Raw genomic sequence first — 20,622 nt, 5'->3', positions numbered from 1 at the left:
ACACACACACACATACACACAGGTCTGCCCAACACTGTTGCCATTGTCTGTCTGTGTGTGGTTAATTCCCCTCTATTAGTCAGCAGATCCTGTTTTATTGGACATGCACACAGAGACGTTACAGAGATATAGCCCTCCAGAAGGATAATCACATGCACTTAACCCAGATAGGATTTAATTCTAACACTTCATTTTTTTATGGCAAAAACAACACATTGAGTGACATTTACTCTCATCTTAAACTTAATGGGACAGTTCACCCAAATATCAAATCTGCACATTTCCTGTCTTTTCAAAGTGCCACAAAATACATTTCAAAAACTCAGTATTATGTTTTTATGTTTTTTTCCCCAGAAGTCACGACCCAGATTCAGAGCAAACTGTAATGTGAGCAGGTTCAGGATGTAGGAACTATTTTCTTTCTAGTCGATTAACATTGTAAAGAAGCATGCAGCAAGCTAACTTTACAGTTGAGCTTAGAGGGGGCCACTAATGTTTACATCCTGTAGCCTTTTATGAGCACCAGCCTCTCACCTCAGTTAGATGTGTGTTTCCTGATGTATTGCACTGTGCAAAAATGTTTTGTCAAATGGGAAGTATGTGCAGTGATTTATTGAAATGTGCGAACATACATGTAAATAGAGTATATAAGGCCAAAACAGTGAGCTTGAGTAATGAGCTTGAAAGACAACCTTTATTCTTCAGCACAGTCTCAACCCCTCCAGGAGGGTTTTCATCTAATTTCTTCAAGCAGTCTTCAGGAATAGTTTTCCAGGTTTCCTGAAGGAAGTTCTTCCTTGGATGTTGGCTCACTTTCTTTCTGTTCTCTGTCAAGATGTTCCCCCACTCGTCCTGTTTCCTCAATTTTTTTAAGGACACACTGCACACCATGCTAACATATGCCAACTTTTTGACTGCACAAATACAGTCGGTGCCTATCAGCCTGTTATCTTTGGCAGTTTTGTATATTCAGCTAACGAAATTAACAAAGTGCCTCAAGATACTGTTTAAAATGGTTTGTTTCCAATTGTCTGTTTTGTAAACAACAGGGGTTCATGTCTTGACGCAGGTGCCTTTTTTATCCTTGAATTATTCATATGTCAGTGTTAAGTAGTCTAGCAAACAAGAAAAACATTCCTCTAAAAATAGTCAGGCAGAGCCAAGTTCTAAATAAAAAGCTTGAAAGATCTCTAGAAAGCTACTTTTAAAAAGTTTGAAAAAACTCTGGCTCCTTAGAAGCAAAGTTTAAAGAAATAATGGATGAGCCAAGACTGCTGCACAGTGCCTTACTCAGTCAAGTGTACAAAATCAGTCTGAATACAAGAACTGTCAAAAGGAGCTTATTTAGATTAAATGACTTGATAGATTCTCTCATTGGCAAACCAGCAACAGCAGGAGTAGGTGAACATCGTCAATCTCTAATATATAGTATGTGTGTCTGAAAGTAGGCCTGAATTTTGATCTGCTCAGTCATTGTTTAGATTGTCTATCAGCACCTAATTAGTCCTTTAATTATTTTGGCAACAAATACTAATCATGTCTGCGCCTCCTGCTAGAATTGTGCGCTCTTTCCTCTTTGCTTACATCCATTCCAGCTAATCAGAGTTCCAGATTTTATCCATTCGGGGCCTAATGAGGCTGGTTTTAACTGAAGGATTAAAAGTGATTTGAGTTGAGACAAACAAAGGACTCACAAGCACTCCGAAGCCTCCTATGAAGGCACAAATACTGGGTCACTGGGAACGTTACGTATTGCACAAGACAGCTGACTGGCATGTCTAAGTGTGTTTGAGCTCTCTATCAGAGCTCAGACGCTTGCCATGCGACCCCTGACCTCTGCAGCGCAGCGTGAGGGATATGCCAACAGTCATTTTAGTTTCCTGAGCACACATTTCAGCACGACGGCTGCTGTTCCACTACACCAGAAAAACACACGCGCTTCTTCTGCGTTACCTATATGGGCTCGTTACTGGGAAGCTTTAATTGGGAAGTTTTAATTAAGTTCCCCCTTCTTGCTTCCAGCTCTTATTGTTTTCGCGCTTCAGTGTTATTTCAGCGGTCTATCAGCCTTTCACACCGTACACAACGGCAGAACTGTTTCATCATGGGGAAGTCCAGACGTGGCTGAGGCAGGACAGTCATACCAGCTCGACGAGATCGCAGTTGGTATCAAATTAATCAGGGCCGGAGCACACACGCACACGCGAGGAGAGCATTATAAGCAGGCTGACAGAGGAGTTTTCAAGTCCAGCGGTTTATTTTTGTCTGTAAGGAGCTTGTCCGTGTCACATGGTGGAGCTAATGGTTTCTATTTTCAAGACACAATGCTGCTTCAGTCTCTTGGTCTGCTCTGAAGAAGGAGAGGGAGAGAGAGAGGCAGCAACATATGATCAGCACATGGGGATGTCGTAATTCTGAATTCATTAGCAAGACACACTGAAGGAATCAGAGTTGAGGGAGGGGGGAAAGGGAGAGAGAGCCCGAAAGGAAAGAGAGAGGAAGAAGAGGAGGAAGAGGAACAGAGGGAGGGAGAAAGGGAAGGAGTGAGGGAGCAAGAGGGGGGGGAAAAGGGAAGGCTAAAAAAAGGCAGAGGGAGAGGGAGAGAGAGGGAGAGTGGAGTGAAAGAGCAGACACTACATGTGGCTGTGGAGGGAGTGATCCGGTTATGGAGGGGGACAAATTCTCAGGTAAGCCCAAACTCTCGGGGAACTTAGATGAGTCCGTGCCATCCGTTTTTTAGTGCAGTTTAAGGCTCTTCGGTCGGCTCTTTTGCTGGGTTATTTTCTCCATGAGCCAGAGTCTATTTTTCCCCTCCATGGTATTTTCCACTCTCTCATTCTGGGCTGTTTGCTGACTGGATGTTTTCTTTGGGGTTTGGAAGCTGGGACCGGGAGCTCTGCAGGGTTTGTGGAGCAGCTTAGCGGACCCGATTTTGGTTTATCTGTCTCTTATCTGTCCTGTTTCCTTTCATGTATTTCTGCCTCTCTGCACTCACCTCACCATCTGTATCACCAAACCTCTGTTAGATGTTTTTGTCTTCACAGGCTCTTGGTCCAGATTTGGACTGGTTTGCTTCGTTTTCATTTGTTGCATGAGTGTTGCACCTTTTTTAGAGAGTTACTTTTTTGTGTTAAAGTGACAAAGAACACAACTTATTTCTTAGATATTTCTCTCCATCCCCTGCATTCTTCTTTAGTGTGAAAACAGGAAGGAGCTCTGTTTGAACAGTACTACTCTTGTCCCTTGTGGCTTTGATCCCTCTTTGGCCATCGGTCAGTCCCTCTTTCAGTTGACAGCGCAGAGAAAGGACTGCCTCAGTCCTTTTAAGTGATGTTCCAAATTTGCACCTCTGCCATGTCTTTCTTTGCTGGATGCAGCAAACAATACACATTAGTGAACTGATAATCATTTTTCTGTGCACAGGTGCTGGTATGTGAGCTGGACATTATGCTAAAGTCATCAGTGAGGGAACCCTGTCTGCTTCTCGCTGGTATTTTTATAGGTGTTAGTGTGAGAGCTGTGAAAAAGCTCAAGAAAAGTAGGGTGGAAACGTTCAAGTGGTGGCAGCAGCATGTTTATATGAGTGTGTGTGGGACTGTCTATGTTAATGAGCATACATGTGGTTGGTGCGGTAGTGTGTGTGTGTGAATGAGCACAGCTTGTAGCACCTACAGGGTCTGTTGAATCGAATTGAAGTAAGCTCAGATTATTGACAAGTGTGTGGTGGAAGTGTAAAGTAGTGGTACACCTATCGCACTTCTCCCGCCCCGTGAACAGCTCCTCTCGTTTCTCTTTCTGTTTCTGTCTGAGTGACCTCTCCACTCCAGGTGCTTTCTCCAGTGGGCTGTAACAGCTCCAGCAGGACATGCGTGTGTATTTTGTTGTGTTTAAATATTCCCTCAGGTTTCGATGCATCTGTGAGCATGTGTGCATCAGCTCCATCAGTCTCTGGTAATGCTTTAGCTTCTATTGGCTCACATGTAGCTGCGTTTATTAAGCATTGCATCGCGTCGGACGCATTTTTCTGCGGTGCATCGTGCAGCACTGTTGCCTGCTGTTTCACGCTTATGTATTCAGTTCCTTTTAACCTTCCGAAAAGCCCTTTTACAGTGTGTTCCTCATTCCCACACCGATGCATGGTGGCAGAATTTCCATTCAAGTTCCCCCACCCCCCGGCCACTGGGAGCATTTGGGCACGTGGGAAACACAAATATCCAAGGCAGTGGCATTCAGGCACCACCCTTGCCTAAACCACGGAGTATTTCCAGGAGTGAGAGCGTGTCTGAAGTGGACAGTTTCCTGCCGCGTGCCACATGTAAGAAAGGACAACTTCTGAAAGAGTCTCGACCTGATTCTCTTGAAATTGTCCAAAGCTCATGTCTGGAATTACTAGACAACCTACACGTCCTCCTGAGGCACAGTTGCCTCTGAAAAGCAGCTGTGGCCTTTCTGTGTGGACTATCGCAGCCTTAATCTTAGCTCAGATAGGCTGCGACCCTTTTTGTTGTGTTATATGTATCATGTGTACCCAACTTAATGAATCCGCTCTGTTTCCCCACCCTTCTGGTGCTGATGCTGATTTTCAAGGCTCCCTTTGTCTCCTGTGATCCTCCCCCCTCATGAATCAACGACCGTGATGTCCTCAACAGAAACTTTCCATGAACCGCAGAGCTGATGTTTCACATCATTTCCAGTCACAGTGAAGTCAGCTGATGAGGTTTGATAAACATCTGCATGACACAGCCATAGTCAACGCCGCTCTGAAGTCTCAGGGTCATGACTTTCACAGTGACTACAAGCTTTTGTGATCAATGCGGTAACTCACTGAAAGACGCCAGGCAGGCTGTTTGTGGCAGGAGCGCTCTGATTGATGTGTAATTTACACACTCACCACCAGGTGGAGGTGCTGAGTTACACGACGGTCACTGGGGTCTCAGAGACTTGTTGTGCTGTTCTGCATCTTCAGGCTGCTGCGCAGTAACTGGTTTTAAGGGAATAACAGAGTTGATTTTGGTGAAAACAAAACATGCCTGCAGGGGAAAAACGAGGGCCGTGATGACAGTACTGGCTTGTTGACCTATTAAACAGTGCTGTTACCGACCCAATGGTGACACAGCGCAGAAGGCGTAGGTGGGAGAAAGAAAGACGAGCGTAATGAGAGTCATCTTCAATGAAGGACAGCTGCTCTCAGTATTTACCGAGCCATCACCCCACCACCCCCATGTGCAGCCACATACACAGGCTGTGCATACAGCAGAGCAAACCACAGAGTTGTTTTTTAGAGTGGGGGGGGTTCCCTCGCATGTGTGCGTGTATTTTCCAACAGGTGCTGCTTTTGATTAAAGGTCGGGGAGCCTGGCCGGGTGCTGATGTTTAACATTTTGGTTAAGGGGCAGCTGCCATCACTCCAGCTGTGCTTTTACTTTACATGAAGTCACTTCACCATCTCTGGGGCCACAGGCTCCGTGTGCACATGTGCACGTGTGTATGTGTGTGTTTTAATGTGGCAACCTTTACAGATTCTCACTGTGTGTGTGTGTGTGTGTGTGTGTGTGTGCACCGTCACACATTCTCACTCTGATGCCTTCCCATGCCATTCATTCCCACTTTTAGCTAAAAGCACTCTTCCAGTGGGATTTACTGCTTTTTTCCTAACACTGCTGACAGATATCTTCCTGCTTTCTAGTTTCCATTAAAGCCGTGGGGGGTTCACTGTCACTCCACATCTCCCTTTTTCCCCTCTCTCTCTCTTTACATATTTATATATATTTTTACTTCGCTGCCTGAGAGGGAGAGAGAACAAGCACACCTTTCCCCACCTTTCTCCCCCTCTCTCAAGCCCCGAGCCAGGTACAGCTGCTTATTATGGGGGTTGCCATGTAAACAGAGTTGCAGTAACTAGACAGAAGCATCCAAAAAATACACACAAATGAGCACACGCGATCAATGCAAGCAAGGCACCGACTTTACCTCTTCCAGATGGCTTGTTTGATGCAGTCTGACTCATGGGCGACTTGTCTGCATTGAGGCCAACAAAGCTTTTCTGTTGTTATACAGTGAACTCAGCAGGAAGCCAGAGCTTCCTCTGTATCTGGTACTGGAAATGTTTGAAATAACAACTGACACTCTGATCATTATTCACGCATCGAAGCTAGTACGAGGGGTTTAGGAACCGGCTTTGAAAACATGCCATCTGTAGAAAAAAAGTTAACAAAGCTGCAGTCATCAATGATGTTCAGGTGCATTCTTGAATCCTCCTGATGAGTGTGGCTTTGCTTACTATTGAAAGTTTTATTGGAGTTTTATCTCAGATTTGAACTTTCAGGGCATCTTTACTACTCACCAGACTACAGAGGAGCGTATCTCAGTCTGCTGTTGCCCTGGCATTGCCCCAGTAACTGCCACGCCAAGCTGGCATCTGTTTATAGAAGCAATCGTCTTCTCCTCCCACTGGGCTCCTCTCATTTTTCAGCTCCTCGAAGGACAGGACCCTCTTTAGCGTGGTGGTGGACTGGGTTTCTTTAAGCGACAGACTCTTTGTCTTGCTGCAGTGCAACATTTTATTAACAGCTCGCTATTCAAATGTATTACAGTTCAAAAATGTACAGAAGGCCCGAAGGCCCAGTATTCCTACTCTGGATTGAATCAATGTTCCTAATTACTGCTGTTTTTTTAGGAGTTTTTTTTTTTTTTTTTTTTACAACAAATACACAGCTCTGCCAAGACTAACTTGATGATTTAATTATTCTGTGGAAAATAATGCACATGTTTACCACTGATTAATGAAAAACATCATCTTTGCTCATAACACAATGCCACGTTTACTAGAAAGAAGAGGCGCTGTGGCTGAATTGACACCACAGGAGGCCCCAAAGCTTGCACCGATATCTGGAAACAACATGTCCTTGTAAAAACTTCCAGTCAAACACACACACACACACACACACACACACACTCACGCATACACACATTTGGGCTACCACATACCATATCCAAGGCATATGTTGTGCAAAAAAGCAGATAAAAATGATTCTCAGTGCTCTGCATGTGCTGAGCGCGAGTGCACGATTGCTATGATGTGAATGAAGTTCTCTAAAGGGCGAAAAGCATTCCCCTCTTCACCCAGCGTGACAGTTGTTACAGCAGATTGGATTAGAGCTGTCTGGGCTTGCTGGGGCTTGCAAGGATATGTGGTGGAAGGAAGTGTGCATTGCTGTGTTTGTGTGTGTCTGTGTATGTCTTTCTAGCTTTGTGTGAACATTTTTTTTCTTCATTTTTTGCTTAAAACCATTGTGATAACCACTTGATTTCAGGGTTTTGTGTAGAATCGGGGTGTAGCTCACAGTGAGGTTTGGGTATGGGGTTGTTAAAAGTCAAGGTGAGGGGTAAGTGTCCTCACACTTATACAAAGCTGCTACGGCGACAGGCCTGGGCGCTGTGCTGAGTGTGCATGCATGTTCGTGGTTTTGCATGCATCAGCTGTGCGCGTATTAGTCGTCTGTGTGTGCGTGCATGTGTACGTGTGCACAGAAAGGCTCAGCGTGTAAGTGGTGTGTATTTTTATGCCAGGCTGAGTAGAAATCCACCACACTCATGCTGGGCAGGATTGGCTGTGTGGGTGGAGGGTGTGTCCCGAGCAGGATTCTCCTCGTGTCTCCATCTTTATTTGTTCCCAGATTATGTTACCGGGTGCTATAGTGACTGGTATAGTGACTGGTATAGTGACACATTTTATTTATAAGTACAACGCTGACCTCTGCTGGAGGAAGTGATACACAATTGAGACATTGTAGGGTTCATATCTCCAGGAAAACACACTTCAAGTAAACATATTTAGGTGTATTTATAGGCTAAGTGTGTGGGGCTGTAGTAAGACGAGAACAACCCCTATGAAACTTGTGAGTAAGGCAGTGATTCTGATTCTGTTCATCTGGGCAAAAACCAAAAATTAAAAATTGAAGCTTTTGAAAACATGTCCCACAATTTTCAAGTTCTCCGTATTAACCAAAGTTATTCGCTGACATTTTTCCGGTTACATAATTGTTTTCACGGTTCACTGATGGGGGGGGGGGACGTGGAGATTAACCGCAGACTGCAGGTTTTGGTGAGGTAAAGCGTCATATTTATTTTCACAATCAGCGTGTTTAGTGTGTGTTTGGGCACTTGTGCACATCTGTGTTTATGGCGAGGTAAACACGCTTAAATCAACAGAAAATGCAAACTTTGATTCTAGTGTAAGCAACCAATTGGCTTTCCAGATAAATCACACGCAGGGCAGAAACTGCTGGGGGGGTGGGTTGAGGGGGCCTCTTAACGTCTCCTGCCCCTTTACGCTCTGAAAGAATTTACTGCCGTTTAGATCCTAATCATTTTTGCTTCAGCTGTGGTCTCTAAGGGCTGCCTCTTTACTTTACAAGCACAACATCCATGCAGATTGGAAAGAGTTATGAGCGTTATGAGAAAAGATCCTCTCAGCACACACACACACACACACACACACACACACACACACACATAACTATAATACTTTTGGTGTTTATTGTCTTCACTAATGAATGGTTGCGAGGCCAGCAGCAGTGTTTTCTCACCGCAGGCCTGTGGCTGAGCAGTTGCCTGAGGGTGTGATAGCATTGTGGAGTAACTCTAGTTTACACAAAAGGTAACTGCGTTCGCAGCGAACTGTCAGTTTAGGCGGCAGCGCTTTACTGGAAAAACATTTCCAAGACACTCTAGTAACCTAACTGCGACTGTGCGCAGTCATTCTTAACATGCATTCATCCACATGCCCCTAAATGCCACATCCGCTCGCTCCTTCTCCCCCTGGTCCCGTGCATGCACAGAGCAACACACACGATCACACTGACCAGCGCCCCTGCCCACCCGTCCCACAGAGAGCCTCATTCACATGGTCATTAAGTCATTAGGGTACTTATTTATTGATGTCTGCCTCCAGAGTGACTGAGCATGTCAGACCTACAAACTGCCTGCGTGGGCCCGTCCTGACCATATTAGTCCATTGTGTGGTTGTGTCTTCGCTCTTGGGTCGTTCATGTGTCGTCTGCAAGCTTTCGCTCCAGGACTGAACGTAGAGCTCATCTTTCCTATACGCTGAGCGAGCTACGTGTTTGTAGTTTGCTGCTCTAATGGCTTCCAACCCTTTAAGAGCCTCCAAAGGCCCCTCAGTGTGCTGCCCGGAGCGTGTGAGTCATGTGATCGGGCCTGTAGGAAGTGCGTTTTGAACGTTGGTGTGTGAATAATTCGACTTGCCCGGTCGAAAATGAGAGGGTTCGCAGAGAAGAGGCAAGCCAGAGAGAGGAGGGCTGCAGAAGGGGAGGGAGATAGGCAAGGAAGAGGAGGAGGAGGAGGAGGGAGGGAGGGAGGGAAGGCAGTGAGCTGCAGAGAGAGAGAGAGGGAGGGAGAGAACGGGAGGGTGGGGGGTTGTCATTGGTTGCTCATTCCAAACTCTGGAAGTTGAGAAGGAGGAGAAGAGAAAAATAAGTTGCTGCTTTAAGAAAGAGAGGAGAGATAGGACAGGCAGAGCGTTTTGGATCTGTGACCTGCCTGGTGTGTGTGTGTGTGTGTGCATATATATGTGTGTGTTTTTCTTTTTTTTTTTCCTCCCTCCCCACCTCTCCCTTACACGGGCTCCTAATTTGGGATTTGTTTAAAAGCGGGACTGCGCCGTAGGAAGACTTTTCCTTGCTAGGGAAAGGGAACCCTGCTCCCTCTCTCTCTCGCGCGCACATTTATTACACACACGCACAAACACACTTGACGCCCAAAATGTCTGATTCCACTGTCAACGCTCACTTGGAAGGGATCATATCAGACTTTGAAGGTCAGTTTGTTTCTCTCATGTGCTCTGCTGATTCTTCTTCTTCTTCTCCTTGTCACTGTGGAGTGAGGCTCTCTGTAACCCTGCCATGAGGACACTATAGATCATTTCCACATGTTTGATTGGAGCCCAGCGCATCTGGAAAAATGGAGGGTGTTGCGAGGGCTTTGTTGACGTCTGCGGTGAGCTGTGGTGTTTTTTTAGGGAAAGGGGGAGTGAAATTTGTGAAAGTCTTGCTGCTTTTTAAACTGCTCTTAAACTTTTGCTGCGAGACGTGTTGAGCGATTGTGTTTTATTCTGAAGTGTGAGAGAGAAATTTGTGCTTTTAAAGTAACTGATTTTTTTCTCTTGCTTCACTTTACAACAAACCCGTGTGACAGAAAAGGCAAAAAATGAAACTATATTTTAAGCGCTCAGGAAGCACAAATTGACCGTACGGCTGCGAGGTGAACACCTGGACCACCTCCCCCCTCTTCCTTTTCATCTCTCTGCCCCTGGCACACAGATTCCCCCTGTCATCTCTCCCCTCCCACTCGTCCTCTGGCTGTGCTTCCCCTTTCCCTCTCTCAGCAGCTTGTCCATTCACAGCTCCCTCTCCTCTTCCCCTTTTCGCCTAACCAGTGGTGGTTACAAGAGGGATGGGTGAGGGTCGGCAGGCCGACATCTCTCCCCCACGAAACCGTTTGCCTGTCTCACTAGATGCCTCCTGTCTCACAGCCATCAGGAACGCATCCACACTTGTCCAGAGCTGCGTCTCTGTCAACACGAGTTTGCTCGTGGTATGTCCTGGGAATCTCTCTGCCTCGCTCTCTTCCTGTCTTTAGGTCTTTAAACCACCGGCTTACACAGTGCAACCGAGCGGAAAGATAAGTGGCGTTCAGAAAACAAGAGGTGCGCTCCAACCATGTAGCTCGAAGTCACGCTTTCAGACGGTCCTCGCTCATGTGTAACACCAGCATAATGGCCTACTGTTGGGGTTGTCAGTGGTGCATGTGTGTGTGTTGTCCGTGGTTGGGCTAACTGTGTGGTAATACCTTTGTGTCACCACCATGCCCCGTGATGTATTGCTCTGTGTGGCTCATTGAGCACAGCATGGCACCGATGCAGCACGGGAGTCCTGTGGGAGCCGATATGTATCAGGGTTGGAAAATGAAAAACTACAAGTTCTCCTCTTACTGTAAGTGATAAGATTTCATTATAATGAGCTCATTTGTTGGTACATTTTTAAACATTTTACTTCATTTGAGAACAGCTTATGGGCAGTTTGCAATCAAAGGGGTTTTTGATTTGAAATTTGCTGTAAGAGGAACTTTTAAAATCATAAGCAAGGAAACTTTAGACACAGGCATCTCCCCCTTAAAGGTTAGATGATGCTTTTGTCACAAACTCTCCTTAAAGCCAGACTCTGTGACTTTAGAGAGAAAAAGTAACACACTTCTCTGACTGAAAAGATGAATTTTAAAAGCAACACAATTATTCCCTGAGGGGGGTTTAGCTGCCTCAACTTTACCTGGACCAGTGAGATCGAGTCAGCTAGTTTTATTTTAGCATCGTATACTACACCCCGCTTGTATCTTGTAGCCACAGTTTTAGTCTCCCCCGTCTCAGGTTTTACATCATTTTATGATACAAAGACCAGCAGCGGTAGTTTATTACTGTGTAATAAGAGTCTCTTGCCTTTTCTGTAATCTAAAGTGGCACGTGGTGAATGGTGTGCTGCAAAAACTTTTCACTGTAAGCCTCCAAAACAGGACAGCATCCAAGCTTTTGGTCTTTTCCGGTTAAAAGACACAAAGCCGTGAATGTTTAGGATTTAGGTCAGTTGGGGGTGATTTTAACCACCACAGACCACACCTACAAAGATTGGAAGAAGTTTGGAAAGCTTGCATTTTTCATAGTGATTTCACATCTCTGATCGGGTTTGGACCCATCTTTCCTGGGTTCAGACCTTTAAATGCACCCATTGCACTGACTGGTACTGTGACATATCGGGAATTTCTCGGTTAAAAGACAGTCAGCCAGTTTAACAGCCAAGTAGTTAGCCAATCGACATGACTAACGCTGTTGTTGAGCTGTTCAAAAGTGTTGCAAGTGGTTTGGGGGAAATCAAACATGCTTTTCTACAGAAAACAGAGTTGAGACGACGTCAGACTGAACATGGGAACAAAGTGTAATGAGCGCTGTAATAATAGGTTAACTTTACTTTATCTTATGTCAAATATGCTAATTATTAATATGCTGACAAACCCCAGCGCTCTGAGATACCATCTTCGGATTATGTTCTTTGCTTGGATGGGATGGAAAAAGAGTTTGCGCTGTGTAATCCGGACAGTAACAAGAACGTTATGTGTATCAGTGTGTGTATCTGCCATGTCACTGGTGCTGGACAGTGAGTGTGATTCAGCCTGCCACGCCCTCAGCTGATGACACCATTGAGAGGCTGAAACAGACAGAGGAGAGGATTTACTCGCCCCTGAGGCTGGTGACCTCAGCTGTGACCTCAGCCTCCCTAACTGACATAGATCATTGACCGGGCCACTGGGCTCCTCTTCTGCGAGCAGATGGAGCACATGCACACAAACAGACACACACATTCATTCAGGGTCATCGCAAGAGATCTGTGCTGTCTTTTCTCTTGGGAAAAGTTGGCTGTTTTTCTGTCTCGTAGCCAGAAAAACTGTGATTTAGCAATTTCTGTCTACTACTCTTGTCTCTCTGCATCTCCAAACTGCATGTTAAGGGCATTTGCTTGTCCAATGAGAGGAAATTCCACAGGAGTACATTTCTGCGGTGGGTGAAAATGTCGGGGTAGGCCGGAGAGGAGGAGTGGATCAGAGCACAGCCGGGTTTCTTTTTTTTTGTGCATGGGGCCCAGCCTGCATGGCACTTTTTTTTTTGTTTTGACAGTCGGTGATAAGACAAAGGAAAATCTTATCTCGAGCTAAGAAAGCAGGCTTTTATAAACAACTGAAAGAAAAGCCTATAGATATATAGTATGCCTGGTATGTAATACAAAAAAAAAGGTTAACATTTACAGAATTCGTGGGCTTCGTAGTCTCTGTTTCATCGTGTGTGCGGCAGTTTTAACAATCTGTTTCAAAATAAGGCGGCCCACCTTGTTCTGTGGGATAATTCTCGTTAATGGTGACAGAAAGAAATCCAACGAGGAATCATAGCAGGAACTTAAATGCCTGTCAAAATGAAAACAGTCATTATACAGTAAGCCAACTGCCAATTACATGTGCCTTTGGATTTTTTCAGGAACCGTGTTAGTTGGTGCTCTGTAGCCAGCAAAGCGTTGAAACTGTGCTACAAAGAAACAGATACTGTATGCTGGGCTAGTACGATTGCAAGCATTAAAGCTCAGTAGACACACTAAACAGAGAGTGTGTGAGAGGAAGGAAGTAACTTTCTGACAAAAGGCTGATGAGCCACCCTCAGGAGTCCCCATCCTTATCAGCACTATCAGGCTGCTCTGTATTCACCAGCTCCAACAGGTTTCCTGCTAATGACGCCAACTGCAGGGGTGCTGCTGGAAGGCACAGAGGGTCACTCTGCAGAGCGAACACAGCAGGTCTTTGTTAAGTTTTAAAACTAATCCTAGTTTTTTTACTCCCAGTTGGACATGACGAGTAAAAAAGCTGCACCTATTCCAACCCTGGGCAAGATTCGAGAGTTATGAACACACTCCATGCTACAGCTAAACACAGCTAGTCTTCGATGAAAGATTTTCTTTGACTAAATTTTTTTTTTCCTGTAAGGGAATGAATAATGTCTTTGACTGAGATTCGTTAAGGACCAAATGATCCTATGCCAGCTCTTTCAAAGAAACATTTTGACCTGCAGGCCACCCTGTCTTTAAGAGAGGAGCGCAAAACTCAAGTGCTCAAAAACAGACTGTAAATAAAAAATGGGCATGGACAGCAGAATTCACTGTAACTCATTTGTGTAGGTGTTTGGCTTTGCAGAGTGAAGGGCTATGGATATGCAACCTACAGACATGTGCTTACATGCAGTTGTTAATAATTCAAAAGAAAAATAACAGCATGCAAGGCTGATTGGTTAAAAAATGTGCAGAAGGATGCTATATGTCCCTCGATGTTATCTGCATCATAGACATTGGGGGCAGGTGGATGAGCATTACTGTTCAGCAGCTGGCTTGTGTCTAGCTGATTCATCCTTCCTACCACTCCCTGCGAGGGGATGCTAGCCTTCCCCAACCGGGATGGAGGTACTTGTTGGTCCTAGGGCAACAACCTTAGGTTTTTCCATACTCTTGGTTTATGTATCTATGCATTTTATGCAGTTTTTCTTACCAGGGTGGTTGGGGGTTCATGATTATTTGTCCTGTTATTACATGCATTACTTGGCTGAAAGATGAGCAAAAACACAAGCAAGACTATCCTACACAGTCTTTTCTTATATATATACTGCCTTTGGTGTCAGTAAAAACTACAAGATGTACATAAATGATGGTCTGTAAAACTGTGTAGGATCGATGCACGGCCATGCTGGCCCTTAGTGTCACCCAGCGTTTGGCATTTTGAAGCATTTACTTTAACACTTTTGTAGTTTCCATCTTGTTCTTTTGGAGCCAACAGTGACAAAATTTGGATGAGATGGGGGACTGTGAAATTTAGCAACTGATGGTAGAGCAGGTTGTCTACCAATTGAAAGGTCGTTCCCAAACTGCTTCAGTTCACATTACCAAAGTTGAATGTGTGTTTTATTGGGTGAATGAGACTTGCGGTAGAAATCAAGGCTTTGATGATCACCTGCATAAAAAGACTATAAAATCCTGGTTCATATGCCATTTACGTTGTGCCACTTGAAGAATTGGTTAGCAAGCTGGGTGTGTGTCTGTATGGGGATATCACATCGATACATACATGCCTAAGTGACGCAGTGGTTATCATGTTTGCCTGTTACGCCAAAGATCCCTGGTGAAAGACTGAGAGGAGATAGAAACCCAGCCTCGGGGAGGCGGAAGTTAGTGTACTCTTGGTGCCGGTCTCAAGGCCTCCCATGGTGGGAAGGTTGCATCAGGCCGGACATCCGGCGCAAAATCTGTGCCAAATCAAACATGAAGGTTTATCTGCTGTGGCTTCCCCTTGGGAAATAAGAGAGCGGTCTCTAGTGCGAAGTAACAGGCTGCTAAAATATCTCTAAAGTTGAATCTAATGTTGTAAATTCTGCTTTAAAGTTGTAAAACTATAGACCTCAGGCCTGGCTGAAGCATTCATATCCACTCATTGTCAGCGTAACAGCACTCTGGTTTGAAATTACTGAGCAGCTCCATTAACACAATGAGATGTGCCTGACTAGTTGAATATGTTTAAAGTGAGTTAAATATCTCGCATGCTACATTTGCATGGAGCCAGGTATTGCTATAGTAGTTGGTTTAAACACCTCAGTAAGACTAGAAAGGTCCAAGCCAAGTAAAATTTCAGGGGAATAAGTGTAACTGATCACATGAAAATTGTAACAGGTAAACAGTTTAACCTGATTTATCTTTCTTTGGCTGTGTTCTTTCTGCATATGGCAACCTCTGCAAGCTGAAAATTTGGTCTTTGATAACACTGCTTAAGTAGAATAAATACCTGCAACTTCTTCTTGGAACAGGTGATAGATTTCCACCTTCAGGGAGATGATCGTGAAGAAGATAAGATAAGGAAGGTGACCTTATCTTTTGGTGGAAGATGACTGCAGGCCATACTCATCACTTTTTTACGTGCTTTTCTACTTGAATGCGTTGGCACATGAGCGTGTTCAGCTCAAATCCCAATAAGCTGACCCAATCAGAACAATGTCAGGGAGAATGAAAAATATATATAACTGGATTCTTTTTGATGACAAAAAAAGTCTTCAGTTGGAATAAAGTAAATATTGTTTTTGCATTAGCAGGATCTTAATTCGGCAGGAAACAAGGACAGGGACTGCGGGAAACTGCTGGGAATTGCTAGCAGACCGAACCACCAACTTTTCTGCAGCAACTGTATGATAGAGTAGACAGTACATGCACAGATACAAGGATTATAACTTAGCCTCAAGCATGCTGGTACTTTATCATGTGACTGTCTGTTTGGAGGTATGCTGGTGCTCTAATTAGGTTTTGTCAGCTTGCTCACTGTCAACCTCCAGATGACCAAACTACCTCTCGCTGACCTGTCCAGCTCATCCGCTGTCACGCTCAGAGATGCGTATCGAATGTGGTCCTCAGTCGGTACATGCTATGCTAGAGGAGAAGCGTCATGTGATTTTTCTGGCAGTTTAACTATGTTTCAGTGCACTACATGGATCCAGCCCATGCCTGACCGAGTGTCGGGTGGAAAACATCATGCTTGGCTCAGTGTCTTCCTTATTTGGCAGTTAAGGTTGTGAGAAGGGTTTCCAAGATTAATAGGACTCAGAAACCTGCTTCAAATTCATCTCAAATGAGAGGTAAAAAGAAGGGGTTGCATTTTTAGGAATACAGCTAAAAACGTCACACGCGCTCAACACCATTCATGTGTAAACATGCAGGCACATAAGGAGTCACTGAGACATGCAGAAGTAATGGTGCCATCGTCTTCACACAAAAAAAGGGATTAATCCCCACCTGACCGTCAAAACAACAACAAAACCCAGTTGTGTTTGCTTTACTCTACAGCTGTGTTTAAACACACACACACACACACACACACACACACACGCGCACATGCATGCACATCCAGTGAGAGATAACACAGAGTAACTCAGCTGACAAGGCCCCTGTCTCCACAGTGTCTGTGAGGACGTCACTGCGTTGGCCTTGTGTCACCACAGAGCGCACTTTCAGCGCCGTTTCAGGCAAACGGGTCATTAGTGTTTATCAAACCAGCAGCCAGATGCAGTTTTAAGTCATCTTTGGCGTCTATTTTGTGCTTACTTTTACTCCTCGGCCTCTATAAACAGAGCGAGTCATGTCCACTAAATTAGCCGCTTCGTTAATGGTTCCCCTCCTTTCCATTTCTGACAAGAAATTCCCACCGCGTTCGATTAATTTTAGTATAACTTCAGTGTGACTAGTGTGCCATCTGTGTGCTTGTACTTAAAGAAGAACATCAGGCATTGCTACCCTTTCTTCTGAGAACATTTCAAAGGCCAGTTTTCTCATTATTTCTACACAAAGAGCTTGTTGTCAGACACAGATGAAATGATCGCAGCGATGTATATTTCATGCTTTAGCAACTCAAAAGGTCATTACTGTTGCAGACGACCAGCTAACCCAGCACCTCGTGGTGGACAGTGTTATTTGTTAGTTTCTTCTCGGTACACGCTGTGATATCAGACACAGAAATCTGCAGAAACATATCGAGGATGTGGAAACACTGAGTTGGGGGAAAGAGAGGATTCTCCCATGCTGGTACTTGGCTTGTCAGCTTTGAAACACGGCAGATGCCTGATCGGGCTCGGGTGTTTATCTGGGACAGGGGCTGTGTTGGTCCAGATTTTAGTGGCTGCTCTTGTCTCTGGGCCGAGCTGAGGTGAGCCAGGTGTCACCATCGACATCTGACATGCAGCTCACTGCAGTGAGGAAAAAATGCAATTTATCAACCAGTAACAACACAGCTGCTGGTGAAATACTGACTCATTCAAAAGATATGGAAGGGGCTTACTGGTTTGTCAATATACACTGGCTGATTTGGACTTTTCAGAGCAACTTTTGCTCTGTGGCCTTCCTCATCTTTGTTTTCAGGAGCCAGAATTGACTATATTTAGAAGAGATACTGATGTGCTAAGTCATTGCATAGCTACCAAACTGCATGTATAGTCACATATTTTAATTGCATAACATTATTATTTACTTATTTTTATTTTATTGTTATGATTTTCTAATATATGTCTTATTGACTTTTTCTTTCTGACCCTTTTGTTGCTGTAACGTGTCTATACCATTAAAATGCTAAAATTCCACTCACCAAAGCAGGATCCAAGTTTCTTTGGCATCTTTTCTTGAACTAACAAAACTTCAAAACATATTACTTGCTAAATTCAAAGTAGTCCAAAGTTTCCGAGGCTTAGTTTGGTGTAGAATAAATGGTAATATAACATAAAGTAGATATAAGAAAATATCTCTATATTTCATTTTTAGTTTATTAGTGAGAGTTTTGTTTTAAATAGATCATTTAATAAAATCTATGGAAGCTTATTTTGACTACTGGAGAAAAATATAAGTAAGTCAAAATTTCAGGTTATTATATCAGTATTTCGACTTACTAATTCAAACTTCTAAGAAAATCATTGTAAATTGGGAAAAGTTTTATTATGTAAAATTAAAAAAAATACAAATTCCAATCTGAATTTTGAGATAATAGGAAAAGGAAATTTTCACTATGGCAAAAATAAAATAAAAAATAAATAAATTACAAAATCTTGATACTTCTGGTAGAACATACGTCAACGCTTTAGGATTAAGGGTCACGTGATCAATCTGGGCTCTGACGACGTCATCCTGATACGCTGTTCTGGCTACAGGTGCGCGAGGTTGGCGGAGCTGAAGAGATGTGTAGGTAGCCGGTTAAACTGAACTCTTTCCTTTCAGTGGCTGGGTGTGAGTGGAAAGCTCGGCAATCCTATTAAAACGTGCTTGGTGGGGGAAAAAAAGAAGTATCTTTATCGAGTGAATTAAACGCCATGTTATCGCGCTATATGAAGCGTGTCAAGTCGAGTAAGATGAGTTTCTTCTGGATTTTCTGTATTTTATTTCATTTCAGCGGTTTGTTAGCTAACCAACTCGTTAGCTGATATCCTTAACATTGCGCGCTGCATTTCGTTTAATAACTTATATGTTTCTGATTAAATTGATTATTTTCTCTATAGGTTATTGTTCAGCATGTGTTTTTGCTATTATTGTTTAAACCTTTGTTAAAGTGGTAAACCTGAGGACTTCCAGGCTTCTAGTGCCTCTGGTTTTTCTGCAGTTTCCCCAGAACTTTTCAGCTTAAAAGAAAAATGTAATGAGTATTTGACATAAAAATTATGGTCTAAAACTAGGCCATTAAGTACCAGAAATGGATGTTGGCTCTATAGAGTCCTGCTGCAGGGTTGGAGAGGAAGTGATGAGCATTATTGTGTCCTCTGGCTCTCATGTTTTCTTCTTTATTTGTGCTTTTACTTTCTTTTTACTCCATATGATAACACTGTAATGGTGCAACAGTGATTTAAGTCCATATCTGTCAGCTCAGGCTGTTGTTTCTTATGTAACCATGTTTGTTGTTTGTCTTTCAGCGCTGAAACGCTCGTTTGAGGTGGAGGAAGCGGATACCTCCACACACCCATCGCCCCTGACTCGCCGGACCACCAACCCCCTACGCTCATCCACTTCCTCCACATCCAGCCAGCGGAGCTACGACTTGAGCTCCCGCAACTCTGACTACTCCTCCACCAGATCTTCACCCTCTGAGTCCTCCAGTCTACGCTCCCCGAAGACTGGCATGAGGCGCATTGAGTTGTCAGGGGGTCGTAATGCTGATACAGCCTCTTCCCGCCGTGCCGAGATGTCCATTGAGGTCTCCTCCAAGCAGATAGATAGCTCGCCCAGTGCCGGCATCACCCGCTTTGGGCTCAAACGGCCGGAGGTCAGCCTGAGCAACAGGAGCACCTCCCTGGAGAGCTCCTCCAATTCCTTCTCAAGCACCAGTAGCAGGCGAGGGGAGCTGAACATGACGAGGACCCACGAGCCACCCGCCCCTCCCCGGAGGATCGACTCCCAGATGGCCTCAACCCCGGTGTCTAGGATCCCCGAGCCTCCCCAGAGAAGGGCGGAACCCCCATCGCCCAACCTTAGCCCAGTTGATGTGGCCTTCAAGAGGCCAGAGGTTCCTGTGGAGAACAATGGCCACCAGCCACCTGCACCCGTCGCCCCCTTGCCTTCACCTGCAGAGCACCGGGTGGAGAGGGTGCAGTCGCCTGTCACAGAGGCGTCCGCAAGCCGACCAGCAGACAGTGAGTACCTGCTCAGTTGGGCTTGTTTTCCAAACTAACCCTTGTGTATGATTTATAGAAGTAAACTCCTCAGTGAGATCAAACAGTTTGTTTGAAAGTGACACCATATCTGATTTTCACTTGTTTCTTCCGCTTGACTGTTTCTTCTTAATTTTATCTTGCAACATACTCATAGTCATGTTAAGAGGAGGCATACAGCTCAGTCCTTGTGAGCTTGTCATTATAGACTATCTGAATGTAGGTCAGCGAGGGTGATGATGAGAATCCCAGAGCTTCTCCCAGGACAGCGGTTACAAGAAAAGACTCGGGCAAGCGGTTGAATATGTTGGCTCTCCCTGAACTTAAGTTAAAAACTTATAGCACTCACAGTCTGGTTGAAGCCTTTTTAAGTTCAGACAAGCAGGCAGTTGTAGTTAATTTGGTCGGTTATTTTTATAAGATGCATGTGACGCAGGAGGAAGTCTGGTAGCCGCTGTTTTTTGACCTTAGCGTGCGGTTTTTGATTTCTTCTCTTTTTTTTTCTTTTCTGTGTATTCTCTGGATTTTTGTGACATAAACTCAGTAGGATACTTGCGCAAGTGAATTTATCCCTGTCTAGACCACTCAGAGGCTTTACTTTTCACCCACAGCTGACTAACCTCTCAGATGTGGTACAGGGATGATGCCAAGCCCAAACTCAAGCGTCAGATGTTTTTCTAGTAACTTGTGCCTTTAAGTATTGGTTTTACTGAGGGAAAAACAGTCACTTTTTGGACTAACCACTCAACCTGACCAGTTCAAGTGTTTGATGTTGATCATAACATGATTTGATGGAGGACTTT

General features: G+C 44.5%; 1 protein-coding gene across 3 annotated transcripts in view; it reads left to right on the top strand.

The window, feature by feature from the left end:
• Positions 1-2,467: 2,467 nt before the first annotated feature.
• Positions 2,468-20,622, top strand: part of septin9a (septin 9a) — a 69,435-nt gene continuing 51,280 nt past the window's right edge. The window contains exons 1-2 of one of the 3 annotated variants that reach the window (XM_006791556.2): positions 2,468-2,687; positions 19,085-19,801. In XM_006791556.2, coding sequence (XP_006791619.2) covers positions 2,666-2,687; positions 19,085-19,801 — 739 coding nt within the window. In that variant the 5' untranslated portion in view covers positions 2,468-2,665. Of the gene's footprint in view, positions 2,688-9,480; positions 9,839-10,894; positions 11,013-19,084; positions 19,802-20,622 lie in introns of those variants that run through there. The other 2 variants (XM_006791554.3, XM_087839767.1) reach the window with 2 other exon arrangements.

This window comes from Neolamprologus brichardi, chromosome 4 (genome assembly GCF_056152115.1).
Source record: "Neolamprologus brichardi isolate AB-2024 chromosome 4, ASM5615211v1, whole genome shotgun sequence".
Lineage (NCBI taxonomy): Eukaryota > Metazoa > Chordata > Actinopteri > Cichliformes > Cichlidae > Neolamprologus > Neolamprologus brichardi.
The sequence above is the reverse complement of the archived record's forward strand: the minus strand, read 5'-3'. Positions and strand labels throughout refer to the sequence as shown.